Here is a 10,443-nt window from a genome sequence, read left to right on the forward strand (position 1 = left end):
TGGTTCATCCACCATTTGCATCCGGAAGTTAATTCAGCCATCCCCAGGATAGCAGGGCTCCAGCATGCCTAACAGTTACTTGCGAAGACAAGCACCATCACTCCAAATGTCCCCCTCTTCCTCCTCTTTCCCCCCAGCTGTTATTGCTGAGCACATCATATGGTGTGGGATCTCCTTGGTCAGTTGGGCTCAGTTGTCCCAGCTGTGTCCCCTCCCAGCCTGCTCACTCACGGGGAAGGGTGAGGAGCAGAAGAGGCCTTGATGCTGCTCGGCAGTAGCTAAAACATTGGTGTGTATCAACACTGTTTTCATCACAAATCCAAAACATAGCATTGTACAAGTTACTATGAAGAAAACTAACTGTATTCATAGAATCATAGAAGTTATTGGGTTGCACTAGAAGCTCAAAGGCCATCTAGTCCGACCCACCTGCAGTAAGCAGGGACATCTTTACCAGAACAGGTTGCTCAGAGCCCCATCCAGCCTGACCTTGAATAGCTCCAGGGATGGGGCCTCCACTACTTCTTTTGGGAACTTGCTTCAATGATCAACCACCCTCATCTTGAAGTGCTTTTTCCTAATACCCATCCTAAATCTACTCTTTTCTAGTTTAAAACCATTACTCCTTGTTTTATTCCATCCAAACCCAGTATAATCAGGAAAATGTAGTTGTTAGTGAGGGGCTGAATCCTGTAGCCCAATAGCAGCAAAACTACTGCAGCTCCATGCCCCCAAGTGCACTCAATTACAAGGCTGAGCAGATATTCCCAGTGGGCACATGCACCCAAATATGCACGCATGACACAGGTAGACACAGCTGGCCACATAGATCAACAGACAGACACACACGGCACTCGCACAAACACCAGCAGCATCAATGGCTTCATCCTGTTCCTCTCTCTGGCAGATCAGGATGAAGATCCATTAGTATATGTAATTCCCACTAATGGACCTTCCTTTATTTATATACATGCACACATGCACATACATATATAATTGTACACATGCATATATGTGCAACATAACAGTCACTTATTTTGTTTTAGATACCATACAGGTTCGCTGGCATTTGGAGCCTTAATTCTTGCAATTGTCCAGCTTATTAGAGTAATACTGGAGTACTTGGATCACAAACTGAAAGGTGAGATTTATGAATCCGCTCTAGGTTATTAAGAACTCCTTTGGTAAACTACTTCCTTACTTTCCTAAGATGTTTTTTCAGCAATGAAAATAAATTAATTCCACATTAATTTTAGCCACTGTAGTTCTATTGTAAGCTAGTGAATTTGTGCTGATTTATTCAAATTGAGTCTTTGTCTTTGGGAACTTAATGCAGAGTTCATGCAGGATGTGGATCTGATCTAATTGAAAGGTAGTGAGCTAAATTTGGTTAAGAAAGAGAGTCCATACCTAGAGGAAAAGAAATAATGTTTCTGCTTTTGTCACAACTTAAGATTTTCTTCTAAATAGTTTTCTATGTTCTGAAGACTGTTCATGAGTTCTATGTACAATGTACTCTTTCCTTTTTCTCAGGTACACAGAACTCCTTCACTAGATTTCTGCTCTGCTGCCTCAAATGCTGTTTCTGGTGTTTGGAAAAATTCTTAAAATTTATAAACAGAAATGCCTACATCATGGTATGTGCTGTCTCTGCATGTGATCTCCCCTGTCTGAGACACTAAAATACTCTAGTCACTACTAGTTGGTCAACAACCAGCAGTACTAGAATCTGCTAAATAAATAATGGGATTTATGGGAGTTTTAAGGAAATGCATGTGGTCTTACCATGAAAAAGTAAGATTTTTTTTTTTTTTCCTCTTCTAAACTCAGCCTCCTTTTATGTCTGTCCTTACCCATCCTCCTCACCTCCCAAAGTTAAGTGGGAAGAGATGGCAGAACTAATTAACTCCCACTCTGATTCAGCAATTGAAATCCTGATTTCAACAGGAATATTAGCTTGTTTTATATTGCATGTTGATGACACTTCTGTTTGGAGGCGGTGTTTGAATAAGGAGGTGAGAAAGCATGCAGCATCTGTATTTCTTCCTGGAAGTTAAAAACACAAATTCTACTAGCAGCAGCAGCAGTGATATTTCTCTAAAATAGCCCTTCTTAGTTTCCAGAAGGTAACTTCCAGTTTTTCACCTAAATAAACATACACAGGTTTCAGCCTAGGATGTTCTGACTTGAAGCAATTTCAGTGATTGCATAGTACCGTCACAAACTTCTTGTCTCAAAGGAGGTGGCTGTAATGGGTCCATTATAACCCATGTTCGTGCAATTGATGTTTCAAATTAATGCCATCTTGAAGAGGAAGTATTGTTTTTGACAATCTTGTTTACAGTTGGTGAACTGACTGCACTGAGAGCTGTTATATAAGAGCTAGTATATCTTACCCTTTTGGAAACTATTCCAAAAAGAAGAAGTGGTTTTGTTCCTGAATAACTATAGCTGTTTTTCTGTAGGCTGATGTAAATCCACTGACTTTGATACTGGTATTGCTGATTTCTTCTTAAGTGAGAGCAGTGCCAGGTCCAAGGAGATACCTGCAGGGGTCAACTCACTTCTGCTCTACAAGTGCCTGTTCCTTTCCACTGACTATATATCTAGTGTAGGTAACTAGCAAAGTTAGAAGAATCCCTCAGCAAGTACCTTATTGGTACTTACTTGGCAAACTGAGTCTAGTGCTTTCAATTTCACAAGGGGTGGCACGCTTATCACCAGGTGATTTGAAGGGGAAAGATGGATAATATTCTGTCCTGACATGGTGGGAAGTGTTGAGAGGTAGCAGGTGACTTGGGGAAGTTCTTTACGTTCCTCTGAGTTTCAAGGCCACATATTAGAGAGAACTATGCATTATATGCAGTAAGATTCTGACATACAAGGAGGTATCCTAAATATTTAAAATACTTAACAGCTACTATTATTTTGCAGATTGCCATATATGGGAAAAACTTCTGCACCTCGGCAAAAGAAGCATTCTTTTTGCTCATGCGGAATGTGGTGAGGTAAGGGGCCATCTCCCAGTCCTTAGAAATATCAGGATTGCCTTCTGTCACACTCTGAAGACACACTTCTTTCCTCTCCCATATCTCCAAATATTATTGTAAGCTGCTCCTGTCGTCAGACACAGCTCTCACTTCCAACACCCAGTGTGTAACAGCAGGCTGTCCAGCACAGTAACCCATGCAAAGTTGATATAAACTAACAGTTTTGTTGTGATTGCTCTTTTAAATTCATAAGTACCCAGTAGATTGTAGTAGTGCCTCCAAGGAACTAGTGGAGCCTCTGAGAGGAGATCTATGGATATACAGGAATGGGGTGCTCATAGTCTGCCATATGTGTGTTTCTAGAGCTTTGGTCCACTGGCTGTCCTTGAAAAGGAAAGCAGAAAGACCTAAGTCTTCAGATTCATCCAGAAAGCTCATGGGGTGTCAGAGAGTGGCAGTAAAGAAGAGAGAGTACTTTGCTTTCAAAACCAGTATCTTTAACATAACCAGATCTCCTCTGGTGCTGGGAACTCCCCTGGCCCTTTTCCCCACTACCAAGACTGCTGCCAAACTCCCTGTTCTAATCAGTACTTTTCTTCATTGCTTCTGGCTCTTCCTGTACTACTGTGAGATCAAAAAATAATAGGAGAATAACTTAGGAGCAGGCCATGTTGATGCAACGGCAGACAATCTAATTACCAAGCAAGAGACACAGTAAAACTGGTTAGGTGGTTTAAATTTTTAAGTGAAGGACTGGGAGGAGGAGAGGAATGGAGGGGGAGGCTGAAAGAGGAAAATGGAGATAATGCTTTAAAAAGGAGAGGGTTGGAGATGGGAGAATGGAGTGCATTCACTTAGTTACCCTGCATTAATATTGGTACAGTGGTGTCCACACTGTCTGGTGCTTGTGCAATAGGAAAGAGAAGCTACCTTCTTTTCCTTTCAGAACATCACCTCACTGTCCTTTGTGCTTTTACTCATAATCAGTACGAGCAATAGCTAAAAGCCAGGCATATAACTTTATTGTTTCAAACAGAGATTTATATATTTTTTTTTATCTTGCGTATTTTGCTAATTCTGAATTCTGACAGGTTAATGATGATTTGTTCTCATTAATATTTCTTAATGTTTCTCTTCCATGGTAGTCAGTCCTGTATATTACCATATCCATAGCCTTCAGCAGTGTCAAGAGGCTGATGATACAAAGCTCATTTTCCATTCCATTATTTACCTGCAGTTTCTGAGAAGACAGGCTGGCAGGATTTCAAGCAGAAACTCCCTGCTGTTGCTTTCAACGAGAGCTGCAGATTTACTGTCAATTTTTCTGTCGACCTTCACTCATTCATCTGTGACTGTCTCCCTGCTTTGAGGCCTCCTGCCCTCAATGTTGTAACATGATATCTTAAAATAGTAGATTTGGCATTTATGGGGTCATGAAATGTGGTCAGATAGGACCAAATGAAAAGAAGCCCTACTGGCAATCTAAGCAAACACTGCTTTTTGTTTTGGTGTGTACTTTGCCTCTTCTGGACTTGCTTATCTGTGACCCTAGAAGAAAGGCTGAAATAAAAATATTGAGATGTTTTGGGTTTTGTTTTGTTTTGTTTTGGTTTTGTTTTTTAACCAGCAAGAGCAGTAAACAGTCTTCAAGTGCTGTAGCATTATTGCTGCACTAAGACCTGACTCAACAAGAGGCTCAGTGCTTTTTGCCTCATGGGATTAGGCTGTAACAAAGCCCATCTCAGTCTTGCGTGTCTGCATCCTTGTATTGTCAGCCTCTGAAACCAGCAGAAGACAGCTTCTTGGTCATGTTTTGTCAGTTATCCGTCGATGTAAGAAGAAAGAGTACAAGTGTCTGGTTTGTGATGACTATGTATCATTTGTCTTTTGCTGAACAGAGTTGCGGTTCTGGACAAAGTTACAGACTTCCTTTTATTCCTGGGGAAAATTCTCGTTGCTGGTGGTGTAGGTAAGTTAATAGAGTTTTTCCAAGCAGCATACTCTGTTTTCTGGTACCTACAAGTATGTCCGCCATATTCATACATGCTTAGTTAACAGCTGGAGGTTCTCATCGGTCTGATGATTTGGGAAGCTGTTCCTGTGTTTCTAGGATTTGCAAGATTGAACTAAAATCCTTTTTTTTTTTTTTTTCCCCCTTCCCCCCACTGCAGTGTGTTGTTGACAGCATTTTTTCCACAATTGCTTTTACTGCTCTTGCATGTGTTGCTGGTGCAAGGACTTCTGCAGCCAAAGCACTGTAGCTGGATGAAACCGAATTCACATCTGCTAAGTCAGCCACAATCTATTCCACTTTCATGAGAACTGAACAAAATTGCAAATGAGATTCCCCTGGTAGCAGACAGCATACATGCAAGAGGAGGTGGTTCAGGTCTGCAGGAGATAGGCCTGAAGCTCTGCTGTATTCCAGCCCATTATAGCTATAAACTATAGTAAAAGAAAAAGAATATTTCTAACACCCTTAGAGGGTTTTCTTAGTTGTCAGTAAATATAAAAATATATTATTAATGTTTTTCTGTGACAGAAAAGTGATTTTTTTTTTTTAAATTAAGCATTTTCAGAAATACAAGTTGGCAGTATTCCCTTACGGTTTTTCTAAACTGTCACAGCAATTTCAAAACATTGTTTTACAAATAACTGTATTTTGTATTCTATATACTTTAAAAGATTGCTAATGAATTGCTTTTAATCAAAAGTTGAAAATTAGTACCAAGAACAGATCTAAAATATTTTGTCATTACTATAGAATCACTTTCAAACTAGAGTAGCAAATTTAATTTGAAACATATTCTCTGAAATGTAAGCCATGAAATACTGAAATTTTAATTCATGTCTTCATCCGCTTTGAGAATAAATTCTTTGGGTGGTTTCTGTTTTAGATGCATTGGTCTGTTCTAAACTTATTGTTTTGTTTATCACTAGCACTGCCATTTGTCCTTTTAATCTAATAGCAGATTGAAATTATTCAAGCAATAAAATTTAAAGCAGCAGAATTTTTCTCATTCTTTTTTATTTTAGAAAAGATCCACTCAATGGTCTTTGTTATCCCATATCACAGAATCACAGAATGTCAGGGATTGGAGGGGACCTCGAAAGATCATCTAGTCCAGTCCCCCTGCCAGAGCAGGAACCTAAATGAGATCACACAGGAAGGTGTCCAGGCGGGTTTTGAATGTCTCCAGAGAAGGAGACCCCACAACCTCTCTGGGCAGCCTGTCCCAGGGCCCTGTCACCCTCCCTGTAAAGAAGTTTCTTGTGAAGTTTAAGCGGAACCTCCTGTGTTCCAGCTCACACCCATTGCCCCTTGTCCTACCATTGGCTGTCACCAAGAAGAGTCTAGCTCCATCCTTGTGACAGTCACCCTTTATATATTTATAAACATTAATGAGGTCATAAACATTAATGAGGTAATATCATTATCTTGTTTATCATTATTTATTGATTTTACTATTAAATCCAGTAGAATGATTAAATAAAACCCGATTCATTAAAGTCTTTCTGGGCCCATTAATATCTTTATGGTAATTGATTCATTTACATATCTCTTCTGTCAGAATACAGATCCGGCACAGATAATTAGCACTGAGGAATTTATTGTTTACAAATTCTTGTATAAACCGACCTTGGATCTGTTGTCTGTTCTGCCTTGTCCACTCTTTAGGTGTTAGGAAGTCAGCATAGGAATCACTAATCTTTTGTGCTTCTTGCAGGTGTTCTTGCATTCTTTTTCTTCACACAGAGAATACCAGTCTTTGCACAGGAAGCACCAACGTTGAATTACTACTGGGTACCATTGTTGGTAAGGCAACCACCTAATCTCCTGAATGCTGAGGGCAGTTTGAGGTGTTCAGACTACTTGGGGCATCATCTAGTAACAGCTCCTGCTGTCATCCTCTCAGTGGCATATTGATCCACTGAAATGAGGTCGGGTCTGGTACGCTCTAGTCCTTCAGGCAGAAGTGGCACTGCAGTGACTCTGCACCTTCAGAAAAATCAGATTTTGCATCTGCTTTGCTCAGACTTCCCAGACATCAAAGGCTGGTGGTGAGGCACTGATGATGACGGTGTGGCTTCTAATGGAAAGGACTTGTGATGCATCTCTTTCTCATTTTGCAGCCCCCCTAGACTCCGGAACATCTCCAGAATGAGTGATTCTTTAGAGTAATCTTGAAGGCGTTCAGAATAGCATATAGTCTCTTTGGGAGTTGAAATGGCTCCAATTTGGCAGCTGGAAAACTAGCGACTACTGCATTTTAGGATACAGTGTCTTGAACCTGTGATCCCTTTCCACAGCAGTATTAACGTTTGGTAAAATTACAGAGCTGCCATTAAATCCTCCCAAATTTACTCAGCAGATTAGGCTTCTGACTTGTATTAACGCTGTTACATTGATCCCAAACTAAATTTGGGGGTTTATTGAGGTTTGTTTTTTTTCTTTTTGTAGACGGTCATTATTGGCTCCTACCTAGTTGCACATGGTTTCTTCAGCGTCTATGCAATGTGTGTCGACACGCTTTTCCTCTGCTTTTGTAAGTACTATGTTTTCTTTCACTAATACCTGCAAGTCATGGGGAGAGGAGTAGAAAACCACCTTATCCGTTCCTTACAGAGTTCTGGTGACATGCTAGCAGACTGAAAAATTAACTGCTGCTGCTTTTCAGACTGGCTCCTTGATTCATTCTTCAGTGCAGAAGTGTTTTAGTATTCCAATTAGTTTAAGTAATGGAAGGTAGCTCATGGGGATAACTGGCTTTTGATTTTTCAAGGTTCCTTTCATTAACAGTTTGCTTCTGGGTGTTCCGTGAAGACCCCTGTACAGCAATGATTCACTCAAACCTCTTGTTAATAACAAAGTTATTTGGTATATAGGTAGTCCTTTGTTTTCAACTTAATAGCCCTGAACAAAGTATTATGCTGAATTACCTTCAACTTTGTGTAAAATACCATTTAAAAAACTATCTGCGTCTTGGACCCCTCAATGGCAAGCAGTTATGGGCACTCTCAAAGGAACTGCTGTTCAGTGTGCCCAGTCAGAGAATACTAAAATCACAAAAGAAATCTGTTGATCTCAAATAAGGACATGATTATAAGAAGAGGATGTACTTATTACAAAATAATTCCACTTGCTAGATTTACTGAATTGAAGAAATAAAGATATAATTTTTCTATAATGAAAGTCTTTCCAGTAGGTCCAAGTAGAATTTACATGGCAGTGATTATTCATGCAATTGGTAAATTATTTGATAATACTAAGGGAATACTGAAATAGTCATAGTTTGTCCGATCATATGCACAGTGGATCACTGAGGCAAGATAAAGGTGGTAATACTGATTCTCCTCTTACAATAGCATAAATTCGTTATTTCCTTTAAACACTCACCTTCTTAACCCTACTTCCCTAGCAGTAATTTTGGAAATACTGGGTTGCTAAAGAATCACAGGAACAAAATCAGTCATAAAACTGAAAACTGATGTCTAGTTGAGAGCTATGTCCCACTTACCTTGAGTTATGGACTTTGATTCTAAACAAAGAGGTAGACATAGCACTAAAACACTCCAAGAAATAAGCTAAACCATAAATAAAGGATCACTATTATTTAGAATGAAATGGAAATTGATCAAACTAATAAACTTCAGAAAGTTTGTTGGCGCACTCAGAAATTAACAGATTTTCTTTTTAATTTATTCCAAAGACACATGGTATGTGCTGCCATGGAGAGATACGAAGATTTGCTTCCTCTAACCTCTTCGGCAGTTCATTACAACTAGTGCTCTCTTTTTTGGCTTTGCAGATACAGCTGTCTGTAATGACTGTGCTTCACTGCACGCTCCCTCCAGGTTGTCCATCAGTCTGAAATTGTTCACTGGTCTGTGACTACTGCACGGCATAAACACTGGGCTGAACCCAGACCAGTGATTTAGTAATGACCTTCTGTAGGAAAAAAAGTAATAAGTCTGCCTCATTATTTTAAATTCATATTCGGTTTTGCTTCCCATGCTTCCCACTGAGTAATGGGCAGTAGGAGATACTATAGAATATTGTGCACTTGTAGCATCAGGTTTTCAAAAGAAATTTCTCTTAGGCAGTGAAAAAGTGTCCAGTTAAAAAGTGCTTTAATCCACAGCTCTCTTTGGGACACATTTTCTAGCAAGAAGTAGCCAAAATGCCAGGCTTCAGTGGAGGCATGAATGTTTCTGAAAATTTCTGCTTATACTGCCAAACCAAAGAACTGGAGAATAAAAAAGATATATTGCTGTCATTTAAAAATGGCTAGATGTTTGTGTCTCTGCTTTGTGTAAAACCTATTCTGGTTTAAGAAAATAGAAATTTTATACTCAACGGTACAGGTAAATTGCCTTGATTGATTTTTTATTATTATTAATTATTTTTTTTAATTTTGGGTCTTCTGCTCTCTCCTTTCTTCAATTCTGTGTGTGTGTGTGTGTGTGTGTGTGTGGTTGTACTGCTGGTTGCTCTTTTGCCCGCTTTTGCTGTGTGAATTCAGGTGAAGACCTGGAAAGAAATGATGGATCTACAGCAAAACCCTACTTCATGTCAGCTAGCCTCCACCGAATTCTAGGAAAGAAGGAACTAAGCCCTAAGAAGGCAGTGGGATAACATACACTGAACCTCAACATCAAAACAGTGTCACTTTTAAGCAAAACGTGTATAAAATAGGCAAAAGTAAAAACTGTAAATGATGCTTCTGGTTAATGGGTGATTCTTTTTTCCTTTTGCTTTTATCTAAAAAAAATGAGCAACAGTTTAAATGCTTAAACTAAGAGCTGTGAAAACAAGGCCACGTTTTAGTTTATAGAGTGCCTATGAAAAGGAAAATGTAAATTTGAAGTTTTTTTAAGTCTATAATGATGTTTTAATAACTTTTGTAACACAAGTTGCTGCCTTAGATGACAGCAGTTTTGATAATGTTTCTTTTTATAAATGTATATTTGTAAAAGAAATTCAGGCAATTTTTTGAAAGCACTAACATACAACCTAATTAGCCATAAAAAGATAGTTCAAGACTCTCTAGTTAACCAGGAGATGGTACTGAATTTGTAAATACGGTGCTATGATTGTATTTTTTTGTACAAGCTGGTTCACAGCTATTTAAACTGTGATTATACATGCATTAATGATTCCCTACAATATAGTGATATTTTAATCACATCCACAGCTGCATCTTTTAAGAAATGATAGTACCCTGCAGGTCCCAAAGAAGGTAGTCAGATATCCTGCTTAAATTGAAGTTTTCTGTGAGTTGTGCTTAAAAGATGATACAACTGAGAGAAGGTTCCACTGCACTTGAAGTGATTTGTGGTTCACACAAATGAGGTTTCATCTGGTACAAGATTGTGAATGTATCATTTTCAGCTGATGTCTGAGAGAGATGCACTTGTGTTAATATCCCCCTATCTAATGAGTCTCTGATTG

At 39.1% G+C, this 10,443-nt stretch overlaps 1 protein-coding gene across 1 annotated transcript; it reads left to right on the forward strand.

The window, feature by feature from the left end:
• Positions 1-1,046: 1,046 nt before the first annotated feature.
• LOC104523411 (choline transporter-like protein 5) lies at positions 1,047-9,712 on the forward strand (the record flags this gene model as incomplete). Its single annotated transcript, XM_010165973.1, has 7 exons — positions 1,047-1,141; positions 1,534-1,637; positions 2,935-3,008; positions 4,889-4,959; positions 6,719-6,807; positions 7,453-7,537; positions 9,515-9,712. Coding segments are annotated over 7 exons (631 nt in total), but the record flags the coding sequence as incomplete, so codon positions are not given.
• Positions 9,713-10,443: the final 731 nt, after the last annotated feature.

This window comes from Antrostomus carolinensis, unplaced genomic scaffold, assembly GCF_000700745.2.
Source record: "Antrostomus carolinensis isolate BGI_N321 unplaced genomic scaffold, ASM70074v2 scaffold23384, whole genome shotgun sequence".
Classification (NCBI taxonomy): Eukaryota; Metazoa; Chordata; class Aves; order Caprimulgiformes; family Caprimulgidae; genus Antrostomus; species Antrostomus carolinensis.